Raw genomic sequence first — 19,355 nt, forward strand, 5'->3', positions numbered from 1 at the left:
GTGAGCTGAGTGGTGCAACCACTTATTAAAACCATTTTTTAAAAAAACACTGCAATTTACTGTAAATCTGCAATTTAATTGGAAATTTAGAACTTCCCGAAATCAAACATTTTGGGCTTTTTCACCTTGCTAATGGCCGTGACGTACGCTACAAGTGTCTGGGGCCGCGTCGTGTGGACCGTGGAAAATTTCCCTGATCTCGCCTATGAGGATTTTTTTTTTTGGGGCCTCTCTTTTTTTTTTTTTTTTTTGCAACTCTGAAGCCGATTCTGTCAAGAGAGAAACAAGCTAGGACGCATCGAAACATAGCAAGACTACGGCTATGCGGCACGAGGACTGTTACGTCTCATGTGGATGAAAATCAAGGGGGGGCCTTAGTCAAGTCAAAATGTGGAGAGAAAATAGTGTTGGGAGAAAAAAAAAGTTGGGAGATTGCATGAAGAAAAATCAGAATAGCCAATGGAAAGAGTTCGCATTAAAGCACCTCACTCTTCCCACTTTTAATGATAGGTAGTCCAATACATTCTTGGAAGTTCAGTCAAGTGCCAGTCACAGATTTTTTTTTTTTTTTGGTGGGGTTGTTCTCCAAAGTTCCACATGTGTGATGTCGGTGCTGTTCCGGGCCCATTACTTTCCTTTTGAAGCCGAGTGTGAAATGGGCTTTAAACCACTTTGGCTGCTCGCAGCTACATTAGCGACTGTCGCGAAAAGGACGTCTTATCTGTTTGGCTGCAAATGAGCAAAGTCATTATTGGGACTTTTTGGGGTTCAGCGAAATGCGGCCCAACTCAGAATCCTCTCAAAGTCGGTGCAGCACGGGGGGAATTGAATGCAGCTGAGGAGAGCGGGGGGGGGGGGGGGGGCACACCAGAGGGCACCTTCCACAATCCTGTCACCGGCTTCATTTGAAATTATCTGCTGAAGTACAAAACAACAACAAAAAAGCCTTTGCGAGCTCCTCCCGGCCTTGCGGATAGTTCATTTGGTCATTTTCAAAAGTGCCGGAAAACGTACTGTGCGGTATTCACAACTAAAGGTGAATAAATGCTCCAAATCGGTAAAGGCACCACGTCTGTAGCTTTTTGTTGACATGTAAGGCTACAAACAAGCGCAAAGCTTGTGTGAAGGTCTTTACGAACGAGCACAATGTTGAACAGACTACGGTTTCAAAAAATTAATAATACCAGTGATGGGTGACTTAATGTGCTTCAAACGAACTGCCAACGGTTCATGGGAAGACTAGAAATTGCTGTTGTTTCTACACAATTTTGTACTTTTTGTATTCGTGTCCGATTCCCAGGATGCATTGCGCCGTGCAATGCTGAACTTGTTCCGCGATAAGAGTTATTAATCCTTGTTTAAATGTGTTATGTTGGGCGTAGTACGTTGAATGTGTGTCTGGATCAACTGTCACGTTAAGTGTAAGTCGCGCGTTGTAAACAGGAAACCATAACTTGGCCGAACGACGGCTGTCACTCATCGGTGATCAGTCACTACAGTCAGCAGCTGTTCAAAAGCTGTTTTAATCAGTCTTAATGTCACATTTGCGCGTCAGACACGACAGTGTATTCTTCTGGACGTCTGGTCAGCCATTTTGGTTTTAATGACTTTTTACTGACAGTGGCTGATGACACACTCGTCGTGTGCACTGCAGTGCTTCTGAATTTTACATCAAGCCTCATGCATGCAGAAAACAGCTTTTGACTAACTGTCCAGTGTAGTAACATTTCTTTAAAAAGACGAAATATGTTACTCTATTCAATTCTACTCAATGATGTTACATTAATTGGAGCACATTATATTGCATTCAGTCAATTGGTTCGGGGGGTGGGTGGGGGGGGGTGGGTGGGGGGGGGGGGGGCTTCGAAGCAACTAAAGAGCCATCCAAGTGCCGTCAATCATTCCTCAAGTGTGCCTAATGTGAGGGGAGGTCCTCTCCCAGGCAGGGGAGCATGCCCCCACCTCCCCTTTAATTACAAGTGCCGGACAAATGTCACCTGTGGGGGTTCGGCCGTCATGCGTTTGTGTTCTATCGGCCTCCGGCGGCGGGGCGGGCTTCTCAGCCCTTTCTCTCTCCCTCTTTCGATGTCACTATCTCTGTGTGTTTCTTCGGGAGATTGAAAAATGACAGCGTCCCCACTCTCATCTCATCTGGCTCTCAGGAAACTGTCTGCCGTGATGAATCATCTCATCATGCGGAGATGGAGAAGACGAGGGGGCGGCAGCAGTACACACATTTCCTGTTTGTATTTGAAAGGCGCCCTTCTTGCCTATAACCCTCCCCCCCCCCCCCCCCAAAAACAGTATACAAAAAGGTGTCTTGATCTACGAGTTCGTTCAAAACACAGGCCGTAATTCAGCTGGAAATTTGCGAGCGCAAACTTCAGAGGACTGTACAGTGGAAGTGAGCTCATCTCAACTGGCGTCTCAATCAGCAGCGCTTTGACGAAATTCTTTTTTAAAAAGCTGCTGTTTATCGTGTCCCCCGGTTGAAGTTTACTAAACACAGAGCAAAAAGAATTACACGCTGTGTGTTTGAAACCAAACGGCTGCCAAAGGGAAAGGCAACATACAATGGAAAATGTCATTTACATGCTAACGATTAGCATCTTATATGGCAGTTTCAGAGCTGTTTAAGCAGAGGATACTTGAAGCAACACATGTAGACAGACGGCATATACTGTATTCTTTTTCCTCTGCATTTTGAGTCAGCGAGAATGTGAATACAGACAGGCGATTGTTTTCTTCAATTGTTTGTGTGACTGTATTATACTACCCCCTGGTGGCCGAGGTGGGTACACCAGAAGGAGCAGTATTAGAAGCGTTAAATCGCGATACATTAACTCTTTCACTCGTCCACATGTTTTGGAGTTTTGGGGGCTGGAATGGATTTGTAGCATTTGCATTCATTTCAATGGGGACTGATGATTTGAAACATGAGCGTTCGAAGTTACAAGCCTGGCCACAAAACGACTTCAGCTTGTATCTGAAGAATGTGATCATTTCTCTTGTGATATTGTGCCCAATACATGAATATATTGTCAAATCTTTATTGTCAAGATATATTGTCAAATCTTTCTCGGCCATAGCGCTTTCTGTACTCAGGTTCCTATCTTGCTATATGTTAGCATACATTTGAAATCGTACCCAACCTCACTGCAAGATGGAAAACCCTTAGCGATGCACGTTAGCATAGCAAAGCACCATTTTATCAATTTTCTTTCTTGAATAGGATCTGGTTTCATGCATTATGTAAAATCCCTCTCAAGCTGCCTCAATGCGTGTTGCGCTCGCGTCGCTTTCTTGCAACGGTACATATTAGCGTAACAACCATTTGCATATTAACATGTTATACGTGTTTATTCAAAGGTCTGACGAGCATTTTATGAGTTCTCTTCTGACGTAAAATCCTTTTTGATCCTCCTTGATGTATTCGTGTCGCCATCTTGCTATCGGTTAGCGTACCAACGGTTAACACGTTCCAAGTTTGTCGCCTCAGAATGTCCTTTTTACTCCGCGTTGGAGCTTTGATGAGACAAATTCCGTTTTATGTTCCACATTAATCAGTGTGCTCCTCTTGCTCCTCCTCCTTTGCAGTGCATTCGACCCCCCCCCCCCCCCCTGGGGGGGTACCGTTCCTGCCCGGTCGGTGGCGTGTTCAGAATGGGAGCTTCTTAATTAGGCCTCTGATGCTCCAATCAAGATGTAATGAAGCAGCAGAGGTGAGCTGGCTGTTTATTAATCCACCCCCACCCCAAAAAAACCCCCACAACATATGAACATATGTGTTTGAACATATGTGCGTGAAAGGTCTGTGTGGTCAGTCACCAGGTTGCTCTATTGCTCTTTGTTAGGATAGCAATAGTTAGCGTGTTAGCATCCTATTAGGAAGGACATATTTTATTAGTGCTTCAGGTTCAGAGTGAACATCAATGTTGTTAGAACTCTATAGATGAACTTCTCCCCCACTGCAATCCCCCCTAGAGCCAGCGGCAAGATGAAATGTTTGCTCGAGTGGCAGCTTTTGATGTAGCATATATAAATCCAATCAGATGACTTGGATGTCGCATGGCACTTGAAATGTGAGGCCTGTAATCGCGATGGCCCTTATGGAAAAACTCACACATGGATATCTTCATCTCCAAGCTGCTCCTCCCACGCACTTGTCGTCTTCCTCGCGCGAGATTGATGCTTCCCTCATCTTGACATTCACAGAACCGCCACTGAGTGGTCTTTGGAGTCGTGCTCGGATCAATTGTAGAATTGCCTATCCAAATACACATACACAGCAGTGCCGTAGGAGGAGGACAGCTAATTTTCATGTGTTTCCATGTAAACTTAATTTAAAAATAATAAAAAATAAATAAATACAAAATTTACTGACGAGCAAGCCATTGTGGTAGTTCTCCTCCTGTTCCTTTTTGTAATGGCCCCCCCCGACAGCGCCAGAGTGGAACATTCTTGACCGTGTGTTGTTTTTCCCTACATAGTCAGAACCCAATTTTTGTGTTTGTTGTTGTAAGATTAATTCTCATTACTTAAGTGCACCGAATGGCAGTTCTAAAACCAACCGCGAGAAGCGATAACAAAATTAGCGATGAAGGAAAATATGTGTAACCAACAACATGGTATCTGCTAGCGTAAAATAAGAAAGATACAAAGGGCAAAGCGTCTAACCGACCGCTATACTGACACCTACAGGACAGGAGTGGAAAGTTAGCCACTGGTGCTAATGCTACTGCTATCTGCAAGCGTATAACAAGAAAACCATGAAGGGCAACACGTGATAGCAACCACTTTGAGCTAATGCTACATGCGATCAGCTTGCGGAAAACATCTCACTGACCGGGTTACTGCCACCTACAGGACTGGAGTGGAATATTATCCACCGGTACAAAGTAGACCTTTGAGCAAAAAAACTAATAAAATAGCCAGGTGTCAATGTCGCCAACTCGTTGACAAGGGTAAGTCAACAAACTTTGAAAAAAAAGTGTCCTAATGATGCCACGGTAGTGTCGAAGAGGTGTCTGGTGATGGATGGGGAGGCTTTTCCTCTCTTTTGGAAAAGCAGTCATTAGCTGCAGAGATTGGGATGAATGGCGCTTTTATGTCAAGGTGTTCGGGAAAACAAAGACGGCGCCTCCCCGCGGTCGTATGCCAAAGTGAAGACGGGACCCCCGGAGAGTGATGTTTGATTCGCTTTAGGATGACATCATCAGAGATTGAGGATTAAGAGGCCTGAGGTTAAATGAACGCAAAAGAGTTTCAGGAGGATGTGCAAAAGTTTTCCCTCTCAAAGTTAACAGTTAGTGCCTTATTGATGGAATCTGCTCACCTTGAAAGGTGACGGAACAGGAAGTGACATCCTGCCTTCATGCCGCTCCAAAAATGTTATGCTGTTTTGGACATAAATTGAACAGGAAGTTGCCCGTTTTAGTTTGAAGAAGACGTTTTGGGGGTGGATTTCAGGAAAACGGCTTCTAAAGTTTGGAAAAAGTATCCCCCATTCATATGTTCACCGAGCGACATCAAATTTGGTGGATATGTTCCTCATAACAATACCCACAAAAAGTCTCAGGCTGTCCATGCCCAAAATTAAACAGGAAATTGTCCATTTTGGTTTGTAGCACCGAGTTACCTCTTTTAGCATCGTTGACAAGAAATGCCTTCAAACTAGGAACGCCGCCGATGTCAATTGCCGTCAGCTGTTTTTTTTTGTTGTTTTTTTAAAATAAAGTCTTGGCCAATTCTTATTTGTTCATTTAGCAGGAAAAGTTAAAAAACACCCCCCCCCCGCCCCCCCCCCCCCCAAAAAGAAAAAACATTGACTATGGCGAGCAGATGGCAGCATTGGATCTCACCGTGTGTTGTAAAAATGTGTAAGCTCCTAAAACCTGGTGGACTGTCGGAAATGCGACCGTTACAAGCAGCTTGCGAGTGATCAAAGTGTTTCTCGTGTTAACAAAGACTGTCGCAAAAGCGAGATGACTGAGACTATTTAAATTTTGAAGTAGAAGCGATGAGGTCATGCACGTATACACACACACATACAGGCACACCACATGCATGGCACGCATCCACACACACACGCTACCAAATACTACGACTACTACTAAATAGCGTGCAATTAGTTTGTAAAGTTTCTCAAAACTAAAATTGTTACGGTGGTGAGTCATTGTAAATACATTTTCTATCAAAAGCACATTTTCATTGTTGATATTTTATAGAAGAAAAAGACTATCGCGGATGTTGATTTTTATTTTTTCCGTTACCGATTGTTTAAGGTCATAGTTGTAAAGATGTTCGCCAGATGTTCGGCGACAGTTTTAACAATTGCAAATATTTTTTGTTTTTTGTTTTTGTTTTTCTTCTCTTTCAGTTTTTCTGATCTTTGCGGTTCCTTGAGGTTTTGCCTTTAAAAGAGGTGGCGCGAGGGACCCGTTCATCTATTAATTATGATTAGACTCGATGATTTCCTTGTCTTGAAGGCATTTCAAATAGTTCATCCCAAGTTTTATTTGTTCTTTGAATTGAAAAGGCCGTACCGTATACAGTATGTCGGTTGCACACTGCCTGTGCATAGATCCGAGCCGCATTCATCCTCCACTCATTCGTCAACTATTTGGAAAAGCGGAGAGAGAGTAAGGGGGGCGGGGGGGGGGGGGGGGGGGGGTGAAGAAATGGGGATGAGAGTTGCCGCCGGGGCCGCTTTGCTACACTTCACAGGCAGCCATCTAATTACTTTTCTTCCGTACTAACTAACGAGGACTCTCAGAACAGCAGGGGGAACAACAAATATCTAAAGGGCCCCCGGCATAATCCCCCCACATGGTATATATGCTCTTTCACAAAGTATAAAATAAGAATCAAAAAGAAAGTCAAGGGGCTGGTGATACATAGCATCTACAATGAAGCCCGGTTATTCGTAGAGGTTTGGGACCCAGCACCAACAAGAAAAGTGTGTTATGGTTGCCCTCTGACTCTTAAAATATTGCATATGTTGAAAAGTCGGGCAAAGTCAAAATTTCAAAACAAACTTTTAAAAATACAGGCATGTATTCTTTATCCTCTGTGAAAACCACAAATGTTATTGCATCTTAGGTGAGACACCCTTATACTGCGTTTCATCACTGAATCTGTGTGTCGTAAATCTACATTATCCTGCCCCCTGGTAGCACGGTGCGCACACCCGAGCGAGCTGCAGGATGCCCTTTGGATTCTCATGATGCATCATCTTTCTACATAAATTTGTTGTGACTCTATGTTTTCATAAAACCTAATACTGAAGAGTGCCGTTTTATTACTGTATTGAAAAACATTTGCCGCCAGAACATATTGAAAGCATTTCCACTCATTTCAATAGGGAAAGATGATTTGAGATCAGAATTTTGCGCGCGTGTGTGTGTGTGTGCGCGTGTGTGTGTGTGTGTTTTGAGTGTGACCACGGGATCATTCAAAAGAAACAAGTCAAGGCATCTCGTGGGTGCGTTTTGCAAATTTTGAGTCACGAATCGGCAGTGACTCACTTTTATGTCTATACACTCAGATATTAGTTACATTTAATTTCACACCACATAAAGTTGGCTGTCATTATCCCCCCCCCCCCCCCCACCAACTACCCCACACTGTTAAACATGCTCAAGAGCTCGTCCGCCGTGGAATATGCGATACCTCCAAATGATTGGAAATCAAATCATGAAACAATAAAGCCCATCTGCCTGTCGTCAGCCCACCCACTCACTCACTCGCTCACTTGTCTTAAAAGCAACCACTGTTATCATTCCGTCCTCGTCTAAATGCGTCTCGTTGGGTTGTTTTTTCCAAATGGAAGTGATTTGTTTCTCTCCTCCCTCGCCGCCGTTATCTTCAGCTGCTTGTAAAAGGAGGGAAATTTTTTTACTGGTGTCTAATATGTAAAGTGCAGCATAAAAGCATCTAAATTAGCGTATAGCACACGTCAATCCCTGCAAATGTGACATTTATAGTCAGCCGACGTCCCCGGAATGCAACAAATGACTCCAACGGAATGAATTCCTGCCTCAAAAAAAACGGCAATATTTCAGGCCTCCGATTTGGCGAAGTGTACGAGTGAATGGCCGACTGTGATTAAAGTCGCAAAACGGGCTGACTGATGACAGGACGCGGCCGCCGCTGTCCATCATCTGCACTCACTGGACGGATCATTAGGTACAACTTATGACGGTCAGTACAAGAGCGTACGAAGGAGAATGCGTGCAGGGCGGGAAAAAAAAAACCAATGTTCGAAAAAGTACTAAAGACACGAGAATAATTGTATCCATATTCTCACCACCACACTGCTTTCGCACATCACACATTCCCCCACCGCCTTGTTACCGAGGAGTTGCGCGAAGCCCTTTATTATTTTATTTATTTTTGTTTTTTTTTTTAAGAAAAAAACCCCCCCCACCAAAAATGTCTTTTTACGTCTTGGCGCTAAATGGTAGGGTTTTTGCAAACGTATTTTTACATTTTGACATTGAATGAGTTCGGCGTTCGCGACGACAATCTTCACAAATTTCTACCGAGCAATTGCGGCGTAATTGGTCAGCCGTAATTTTACGACGAAATATTTTTTGGGGGGAAAAAAATGAGCTCAACAAATATGACGGTGTGTAAATAAATGTCTTGAAACACCGCCGGCCACATTTTGCCCACCACCGCGTTTCACAGTCTGGCACAATCCCGTCACCCCCGCGCAGCTACTTCCAATGTATCGTTTAAGCGACTCGGTGCCGCAATTAAATGCCCAAAGCGTTGCGTGCTCGTGATTGAGGATGCTAATTAAGACCTTGCGGGGAATGTGACATTTGCACGCCGGAGAGGCCGAGCGTAATGAGGGACGACGCTGCCAGCGCGGGAGGTTCTCGGGACACTCGTTCAATCGGAACCCGCTTTTTATTGATCGTGATGCCGAGCGGTATATTGACAATAGAAGGCGCGCGCTTCCCCACACCGCGCACGTCTTTTGTTTTATGGCCGTGCATAAAACGTAGACAAGCAATCTAGCGGCACGGCCAAACAATGACAGATTGTTCGTTGCGCCCCTTTTCTTTCATACGGTAAGATTGCATCGCCCCGTCTTGTTGCCCATAAAAAGATGATTTTGGGGTGCAAAAAGCTCAAGGCCAAAAAAAAACCCCACCGCTAGTTCAAAGACTTTGCTCGCTAGTTACTTCGGTATTTAGTTAGCTCGCATTTTTGTTTGTTTCGCTTTTGGAAAAAGACGTAAGCGACTTTCTCCAAAAATGTTTTATGCATACTGCATGACATTTTATTTCACATCAAGGTTATTGAAGTGAACAAAAAAAATATTGAAATGGCCGAAACAAAAAAACGGGGGAAAAAATAGTTTTCTTAACAGAATAAAAACTCAAGAAAAAAAAGACTAAAAGCTCATTTTACTTTTATAAAACAAAATATAAATACAATGAAAATGTCCTTCATTTTTGTCTTTGTCAATTTATATCATACAAGAGCTTTACACAATACTTTGTGACCGTTTTTTACCTTGCACTCGACAAATACTCCATTTAAAAAATATATAACTAAAGTAATACTAAAACTAATAAAAACAAAATTATTATGAAGAATTTCAATAAATAAATAAAACTGAACAAAAAATCAAAAGTAACTGAAAAAAAAGTAAAAACAAACTGACTGCACATTTTCTTTTAGGCAACTATTTTACTTGCCTTTGTTGTTTTATTTTTGGGGCAGCTGGACTTCAGAAGGCAACATCATCAAACCTTGTGCTGTATTTTTCAGACGAGAAATCGCACTAGTCCAAAAAAATACTTCCGAAAAAAAAAACCCATTTATACAAGGGTGTGTAGACTTTTTATATCCCCTGTATGATAATAATAATAATAATAATAATGCATTTTATTTAAAAGCGCCTTTCATGCCACCCAAGGACACTGTACAGACAATAAGACAATAAGAAAATACAATGTAAATGATGCAATGAAATTTTTTTTAGCGCCGTCTGTGAAGTTTATTCCAAAGAAAATCCAATTTTTTTTCCAAGTGAATTCTGATGCTGCGCAGCAGGCTTTGTTTACGCGACTGTATGATTTATTTTGCTCTCATTGGCCCCCTAAATCCAAAGCGCTCCGCCTGCAGGGGGTCCTGAATTAGCCTCGTAGAGCTGTCGAACGGAGCCCTCGTCTTGGCTGCTAATTATTTCTTTTCTTTTTGGAAAGATTGTGCTGGCTACCTTACTCTGTGATTCTTCCGCATTGAAACACGCAGTTAAAGCGTCGCACCAAAAAATGCAGCACGTCGGGCGCGAACAACTCGCAAAGGCTCAAATGATGCATTCTGGAAAATTCTGAATTTTCAGAGCTTTCAATGAATGCAGGGGGACAAACGGAACGGAATTCCACTCCAGTTCCGACAATTGTGGCCACAATATCTCGCATTTGTCATGACGGCGAAATACCCCCCCCCCCCCCATCTCTCTCCCAAAAAAAAAAAAAAAAAAAAAAAAATCATAATATGCAGAAAAAAAAATTCATGAGAATATAAGTGAAGACAAAAATCTGAATATTACCCGTGAAAGAGTTGATAAGAGTTTCATTGTTATGAGACAAGCCCAAATATCAATTTTGCAGTCTCGTTGTGTTGAAGCGGCGACAGGAACTGATTGGCTAACAGAGAGAAAGGAGGCGGCGACATGACGGGAAGTCACGTTCCTCACTAAGACGCTCGACTTATCTAGAAATCGCCAGTCGGCGTTGAGATGAGCTCAGCGTTCACGCTTGCTGTCATTTCTTCACCCACCACATTTGAATTGCCGGCCTCCCTGTGTGGAGTTTGCATGTTCTCCCCGGGCCTGCGTGGCTTTTCTCCGGGTACTCCGGTTTCCTCCCACATTCCAAAAGCATGCGTGTTAGGCTGATTGAACACTCCAAATTGTCCCGAGGTGTGAGTGTGAGCGCGGATGGTTGTTTGCCTCTGTGTGCCCTGCGATTGGCAGGCGACCGGTTCAGGGTGTCCCCCCGCCTACTGCCCGAAGACGGCTGGGATAGACTCCGGCACCCTGGCTCTGTGGCCTTATGTGTGTGCGCGCCTTTTTTTCTGTTCATTTTAATATGAAGGCCTCCGTGTCCCTCTTGTGTCTTTGTATGTAGTCACTGTGCGTGTGCGCAACCACCCCCCCTTCATAATGCGCACGCCGACTTCAATTCGAATCTCTCGGGATTCCCAAATAGATGAGCGCGCGATAAGCGTCCTTTCCACAATGCCTAATCTCCGCCCTCAGCCTCCCGCCACGCCTCAACCCGACATCGGACCGACGACGGCTGCCGCCAAAGTCGAATCGTTCCTTCTGCACCGGAATTGATGGGTACCTCTGCGGGCCGTCTCTCCGGTGGCGCTCGGCTCGCGTGACGGAGGTGCATCCTAATGACGTCCCGGTGGCCAGGTTGCCGTTATTGAAGCCGCGCGCGGCGCTCGCCAGACAGCGGGCAAATTGAAATTGCATGAGTTGGTCTTGCCGGGCCAAAATAGGGAAAGGAAAGGAAATTGCTGGTTAACCGATGAAAAGGTACAGCACTCACACCCACAAAAAAAAAAAAAGGGTTTGAATGACGTTTTGATCTCTGAATTTGCGCCAACGTGCCGGATTAGGACAACGATTCTACGACGTATAATCGCAAGAGAGAAGACGCTTGGTTATTAGCTTTTATACAAATATGTGTATGCCTGTGCGATGAATCACATGTTGGCTCTTTGGGAGGTTGTGTGACTTTGACTGAAAACAGCGTCCCTTTAAAAAAAAAGGGGGGGGGGTCGCATTGAACCTTTTATTGTCGGACATAAAAGCGGCCATTACGGACACAATGTCACCCTCCTCCATCCTGAATTAATGGAGCCGGTCCAGGGAAGATGGCCGCCATTAAGGGAGGCGGGGGGGGCACACGAAGGCAGGACGCTCGTTGCCGCTCATCCATCCGCCACGCGTGATGATGACAAGTTCATTGCTGTGTCACAACCTCCATCGAGGATTATTTATTACAGGCGGGTCGTATTCTCGACTTGGTAGTGTTCCCTCACATATTCAGGATTTACTTATTTGCGCATCTTTTTCTAGTTTTTTTCTTTGGGGTGGGGGCGCCATCTTGTGGTATTTAGATGCCAAGGAACTATGTTGAAGTGATTTATGTCGTATTTTCCTGGCATATTTGCGGCAGCAAATCTTGTGAGACGTCATCTCAGGCGGCAATAAAACAAATTGTCAGATTCGTTTTTTTTACTCCCGTGAATACGTTGCCCGACTTGGCCGCTGGTGTCGGTAGACTGCAACCAGCATGAGATATAAAAGGCCACTTGGTGACAATAACGCTCTGCAAATCCATGCCGGCTTCGTCTCCGTGACATCATTCGACCGGCTTCAAGATGAGCAGTTTTCATTTCATTTTTGTTTTACCTCACCAGGCTGTGTGTGAAATCAACAAAAATCCAAGCAGACTGAATAAAATGAAGCAGCGTCTTTAGGGACCAGCTCCAAAAGCTGCTAATCGGCAATTCATGCAAACATTTTACGCGGAGCGCGGCCGTGACCCACATTTCCTTAAAATGTGCAACAAATATGCTAAAAAGCACTGACGCGTTGGGGGCGTTGGTCTAATTTCACCACTTTTCCCGTCCATGTGTGTGTTGTCGGGATATTTTGTCACCTAATTATGCATCAAGATGGCGTTTTTTTCCTCCCGCGACTTTTCCACGTCGTTGACATCAGATCATTTCATTTGCATTGAATGTCACGGTACGACTTGGGGCAGTGGTGGAATCATCGCAGCAACTCCCCCCGCGGGGTGTCATTGACGCGTAGCACCATGTTTTCACTTGGCACCTGGTTTTTGTTCAAATCAGTCATTTCAGAGGCCTTGAAAAGTTTGGAAAAATTAGCCGCGGGGATCCAGTTTCACCAATCAGCATTAAATTTGGCAGCCATGTTTATCATAACAACAAAAACAGCTGTGATCAAAACTAAACAGGAAGTTGGCCATTTTGGATCAAACCGGACCGGTAAATTCTGAGTAAAATTCCATGAAAAATGGCACCCGCCACCAGTTTCACCGACAAACACCGAATTTGGTGGACACGTCGATCGTAACAGGATAGACAAAAAATCTCAAAGACCCGTGCCCAAAACTGAACAGGAAGTCAGCCATTTTGATTTGAAGTAGGCATTTTATGTCGGATTTCATGAAAATTAAAAATTTGGAAAAACTACCCCCGCACAGTTTCACAGATCGCCATCAAATTTGGTGAACTTCTCTCATCACAAGGAAATTTAACAGGAGGTCAGTTATTTTAGTTTCAAGATTTTTTTTTAGGTGGGTTTATGTAAATGGGGCCTGGGAAGTTTGGGGGAAAAACTAGGCCATGTCACTCCAATCCACAATTGGCATCAAATGCGGGCGGACATGGAGAAAGTCTCAAGGACCCATGCCCAAAATTAAACAGGAAGTCGCCATTTTGGTTTCGATTCAGCCATTTTAGGGCATATTCCAGGTCGCATATGCTACAACCAAATCCGACGAGGGAATTTGGCCAAATGAGCCCCAACGGTACGCAAGAACACCCACGATAGATAAGCAACTCGACGCTTTTTCCACCTACGCAGTCGAATGTTGACGATGCACATCATCAAAATGTGACGAGCATCGTGAAAAGCCTCCGCAAGGGAAAAAAAAAAAATGGCCAGAAAAGTTTAAAGAAATTAATAGAATGATGGATGGATGGAAATAATTTTACAATACGTAAAAAAAAAATCAAATAAAAACCAGCTCTGGCGGACAATAGAAGTACTCTGGGCCTCTCCCCGTCCCATCTGTCCAGCGTTTGGCGGTGGGAACGGACCCCTTCAGCGACACCCCCTTAATAGAGAGCGGTGCGCCGCCGTCTCTTGAAAAGAGTACCAGTGCCAATGGCCTGGCTTTTGTCCGGTATGCCCCCCACCCCCACCCCGCCCCCTCGTCCCACACCGTTTCCCTCGCACCCCGCGCTTGTATTAGGGAAAGACGTGCGTTTTGTTCAAGTGCAAATGAGAAAATGGCATTCCAACTGGGTGGGTCTTCCTTTGGTCAAACTGTCGTTTCAAATGTTTGGACCTCACGCGAGATCAGTCGCGATGGGGAAGAAGGTTCCAACACGGACGCGCGCAGGCACGCTTGTCTCATGCAGGGGCAGTGAGTCAAAAACGAGAGCAGTCGTAGAAAACCGGCATGACAAAACCTTGCTTTCAAATTGCAGAAGTACGATAAAACGTCAACGCACATCCGCTCTTAAAAGCCGGAAGCGATGACGGCTCTTAGGTGGGGAAATGCATTTAAGAATGGAAGGCCCCCACCTTGGCCCGATCTGTTGCGTCCAAGAGGAGTTACTGCGCATGTCAAACTTTTAATACGAGTCGCCGGGTTAAGATTTTTGCGCTCCAAAGTGGAAGCGTGTCGCAAAACGGTCAGAAATGAAGCCTTTCACGCACCCTGTAACCTGATCAAATGATGGGCTGTCCACTTTAGTAACCGCTCTCCCTGAAAGGGTTAAACTATTTTATTTGTCAATATCTGCTCGTCCAAATATACTATTTTGATTTTTTTAAAATTTTTTTTTTTGAATTCTCCTTTTTTTTCTTCTTTTTATTCAAATCGATTCAACTGAGCAACGAGGCGGCACTCTAGCGCCCCCTTTGGAGCGGCTTCCACTAATTATTATGTAAAAAGGATCCAAAAATCCACCATTTGCCACACGTAATTCACACCCTCGCGTCTCTCCGGCGACAAAACCAATCGCGCGCGTCCCCCGAACGAGCGGCACATTTTGTTCTCTGATAGTGTTTAAAGCCTTTAAAGACCGGCGATGCTATCGCCGACCGTGAAAATGTTTGCCGTTTATTGATGTTTTGTTTTTCTTCCCCCCCCCCCCCCGTGATGAAATATGTGGCAAAACCATCGATCCCGAACTCCATTTCCTCGTCGCGCAGCGCCAGAGAAAAGCAATTATTAGGTAATATGAGACGAGTCGTGTGTACAATAATTAAACCAGCCTCCCTGTAGATGCCGGGAATTTGCCCCCCCCCCCCCCCTCCCCGAAACAGCCACAAACACACATGACGGTGTATTCGCCGTGAACTTTAAGTCCCTGGCGAGGGGCTGAATTATCTCCGCCGATTGTCGTGTGGGGCCGCTTTTGTCAGGCCCCGGAATACAAACACCCCCCCCCCTTGGTATTATTGCGGGGGGGGGGGGGATAAGGGAGGAGGGGGTGGGAGGTCCCGAGTAGATGAGAGGCAGATCTCCTTAATGGACAATGTAACCTGCCACACACACAATGAAGAATTTTTTTTAAAAATTATTAAAAGTATTGTAAGCATTATATATAAATACATGTATGTATATATATTTATTATTATTATTGTAGGAATTGTATTTATGATGATATATATTTCTAATTCATCTTTAATTCTCAATACAAAGAAACCGAATGTATATGTTCATATTTTACAAATGATCAAAATTATATCTTTTTAAAATATATATCTACATATACTGTATATATATCAGGAATACCTGAAGCACAAAATGTCAGCCTCTTTTATGTCTTTTTTTTTCAGCTCATGGAAAAGCGAGGAGAAAAAAAAGCTCATATTAAAATATTTTAAACACCAAATGTAACCCTTTCAGGGACGACAGTGGACAGCCTATCATGTGATCGGGTGACAGGCTGCATGAAAGCGTTAAAAATGTACCATTGTAAATTCCTTTTTTTGTGTTGTGATTTGCGGTTTTCTGTCTTATTTATTTATGTATTATTCTTATTATTATTTATTTTGTCCCCCCCCCCCCCCCTTCAAGAGTGATACGAAGTCACGCAGAGGGTCCACAAATTCCTCGGCTGGGAACAAGTGGAGAAGAAGAAAGGAGCAGGAAGTGGTGACCGTGTGATGACCCGGTAAGAAAAGAAAAAAAGAGAGAGAAAAAACCCTGAGCAGAAATGCAGAGAGACAAATGGACGCGTGGACAAAGACGCCCAGGGCAGGTTTGGCTTCTGCTGCACACTTGATCACAAAGGCAAAGTTGGGTCGGCTAGCAGGGGCTCATCGCTATGCTGCAATGAAACACGCTCGCCTGGCGTGGAGGGAAAATGTCTGGATAGTACACCGAGTTGAACAACAAACATGAAAACATCACGCCTGACACTTTTCTGGCTGCATTTGAAGGACATTTCAAATTAGGGCAACCTTTTAAAAACAAAATCCTGAAAATAAGGCGACATTTGAGGGTCATTTCAAATAGCGTACGACATCCATCTTTTTTTTTTTTTCTCGCTGCAATTGATGGACAGTACGATGTCATCTGCCTTCAAATACAGCCTCGTTGCAGCCATCTGTGGGCGGCGGCGATAATAGTGACACATCCTACAAAACAAAACAAAAAAAAACAGCACCCACTTGTGTTACTCTGACCCATTTTCTCCACACTTTCAAGATTTTTTTTTTTTTCCTTCCAAGCCGCCAGCATCAGGTTGGCAATGAAGGGAGAAGGGGCTCCCCCCTTCGGTGGTCCGTGTCTGAGTGAAGGCGAGGACGCCCCCCCCCTCCTCCATAGCAACGGTCCTTCGTAGCAACAGTCTCTTTGACGGAGGATAGCCTTGGAGGCCATTCAGAGAGTGCAGTTGAAGTACAACGCGCGCCGCTATCACCGTCCGCCGCCTCAACGTTCACAATTCAGCCCCCAGAATTGTTTTTTTTTTCCAGACTTTTCATTTGGATTTATTTTCATTTCTATTTTATTCACATTGGTGTGGTTTTCGTGTACAGTAAAAATATTAAAACAATGTTTCCGTAAATTGAGAAGTAACAATGTTTGAAATATTTTCAAAAAATGAGAGAATGTTATTTTTATCAGTACATGGAGACATGTAAAATATGTATTTTTAAATATTTAAAAATTCAAGATGCAGCTTTTAAAAATATTTTTGGTGTGTAAATGTATTCAGGGCGGCCCGGTAGTCCAGTGGTTAGCACGTCGGCTTCACAGTGCAGAGGTACCGGGTTCGATTCCAGCTCCGGCCTCCCTGTGTGGAGTTTGCATGTTCTTCCCGGGCCTGCGTGGATTTTCTCCGGGTGCTCCGGTTTCCTCCCACATTCCATAAACATGCATGTCGGGTTGATTGGACGCTCTAAATTGTCTCTAGGTGTGAGTGTGGGCGTGGATGGTTGTTCGTCTCTGTGCGCCCTGCGATTGGCTGGCGACTGATTCAGGGTGTCCCCCGCCTACTGCCCGAAGACGGCTGGGATAGGCTCCAGCACCCCCCGCGACCCTAGTGAGGATCAAGCGGTTCGGAAAATGGATGGATGGATAAATGTATTCATTGTTTGTTTGTTTTTTAACTTATATACTGTGTGTATCTTTATGTTCCACAACTCCAAGTGAGCATTATTCTCCTTTCTAATGCCGGAGTTCTGATACGAGCTCAAGAGCGCCGTATGAGAACCCCCCCCCCCCCATTTAGCACTCTCTCACTTAAACGTGGGTTCAATGCACAAAATGAGAACAGACAGTGCAGTCGGGCTGCTTTTTCTCGAGCCCAGTTCCCGCAGTCACACTCCGCCACTTTGATCAGTCAATATTGAGCTGAGCCGGGACGTCGCCGCCGGCCGGCCGTCGTTCTCCACACGCCAAACGTACGTCGGCATGCTGGTGGTGGAGGCAAGGAAAAAGCTTTCTATTATTCAGGAAAAAAAGCCTCTTGCCACGCTCACGTATGAGACGCACTGTGATCAGTGGTGAGGCAAACCATAGTTAACACTTCGCTGGCACCGTCAGTCAAAATGAACATTTTGTGCTGAAAATGATTTTCATCACAATTCGTGACCATCTCGGTTATGTCGTTTCTTAATTCTGTCATACAGACAAACAAATCGGCAATGCTACTCTACTCTGACTCATTACATTGTAACAGGAGTTAATTTACGCAGAGGATAAAGCGTTGTGGGTACTGTCTGGTTGTGTTCAAATCTTCCATTTATTAAATGGTTTTAACACAGCACTAGCAGCGCTAATCGCTAGCCCGTCTAATTGCGTTTTCCATTATGTTTGCCTTAAGATAGCAGGGCCATTTTTAAAGCAATTTTATTTGGTTTGAAACACAAAACGTAATATTGTCTTTGATGTTTTTATCTTCACAGTCAACTTTAACTGGGAGTGACAAACAAAGCCTTTTTTAATGGAATGTACATTATATTTACATTACAATGTACACAGCAATGTAAATTCTTTGGAAACTGGTTTTGCAATCAGCTGTTCATAATGGTATCGATTTGTTGTTGTATTTTCATCATTTGTCAAATGAATTAGCTTTCTATACAACGTGTCATAAATCGGAGAAAATTTTGAAAACTTTCATTCATGTAATTTAAGCAAAAATACTATGTTGGAATGACGACTGTAATTCAAAGTTAAAGAACATTTTACTTTGAATGCTTTCACAGAAAAAAAGCACAAGTGAATCGAAAAACGCGGGGCTTGTGACATGCCTAAAGTTTCACAACATAGTTATATATTACATTTGTGTGGACTATTTCCAAATTGGGTTTAGATGACCCATGGAAATGAATTTAAAAAAACATGTAAAAGCATTGTCGGCTGTCTGAAAGTAACTTTGAGCACGAAAATAGTTTCAAGACCACTGACGGTGTCCAAACAGCAGCTGAAGACATGATCGCCAACACCAAAGTCCCGCATTGTATAAAAAAAAGAATCAGTCTTTATATTCGGTGTACTTCTTGGCCGAGCCGTGCACTTTGCTTGCGGGGTACTTGAGTCTGTTCAAGGCCATTTTGCGGAGGACAGCTTGCGGCAGGTCCACGCGGCATTTCTCGGCCAGCTCCACCAGGTAGATGAAGACGTCGCTCAGCTCATGGGCCAGCTGCTCCCGCTCCGAGTCGCTCCAGTCGGGCAGGCCTTCGGCCACCTCGCCCTTCCACTGGAAGAGCTCCGAGACCTCGCCTACTTCGCCCACCATGGCTAAGAGGAGGTTGCGCGGCTGGTGGAACTTGTTCCAGTCGCGCTCGTCGGTGAACTCGGCCTGCATGCGACGGATGTCCTCCACGCTCGGCCCCGGGCTGAAGGTGAAGCGATTCTCCTCACCCGAGGTACCGACATGTGACGCGGTCCCGTTCACCGGACCGGTGTCGCATGTCTTTCCGTTTGCGGCCATCATGTTGAAGCGACGTCGTTCCAAGGTTTGAGCTCCTCTTCCAACTCGTCCCGCCAAACGTTAACCCGGAAATACGTCATTTTAAAAGTCTAACGTCCGGTACA

General features: G+C 44.5%; 1 protein-coding gene and 1 long non-coding RNA gene across 2 annotated transcripts in view; one reads left to right on the top strand and one right to left on the bottom strand.

Moving 5' to 3' along the window:
- The window catches only part of LOC147199865 (uncharacterized), a 33,916-nt gene extending 17,038 nt beyond the window's left edge, over nucleotides 1-16,878 (top strand). Inside the window, exons 3-5 of the long non-coding RNA XR_015101888.1 lie at nucleotides 3,598-3,722; nucleotides 15,885-15,981; nucleotides 16,541-16,878. This is a non-coding gene — a long non-coding RNA (uncharacterized LOC147199865). The remainder of the gene's footprint in view (nucleotides 1-3,597; nucleotides 3,723-15,884; nucleotides 15,982-16,540) is intronic.
- A 1,270-nt stretch (nucleotides 16,879-18,148) lies between these two features.
- On the bottom strand, nucleotides 18,149-19,340 carry dctpp1 (dCTP pyrophosphatase 1). Its single transcript, XM_086120898.1, has one exon. It carries the CDS (start codon nucleotides 19,252-19,254, stop codon nucleotides 18,793-18,795), a length of 462 nt encoding a protein of 153 aa, XP_085977024.1. The 5' UTR covers nucleotides 19,255-19,340; the 3' UTR covers nucleotides 18,149-18,792.
- Between the last annotated feature and the right edge of the window lie 15 nt (nucleotides 19,341-19,355).

This window comes from Hippocampus guttulatus, chromosome 9, assembly GCF_054856545.1.
Source record: "Hippocampus guttulatus isolate MCC_2025c chromosome 9, RoL_Hgut_1.0, whole genome shotgun sequence".
Classification (NCBI taxonomy): Eukaryota; Metazoa; Chordata; class Actinopteri; order Syngnathiformes; family Syngnathidae; genus Hippocampus; species Hippocampus guttulatus.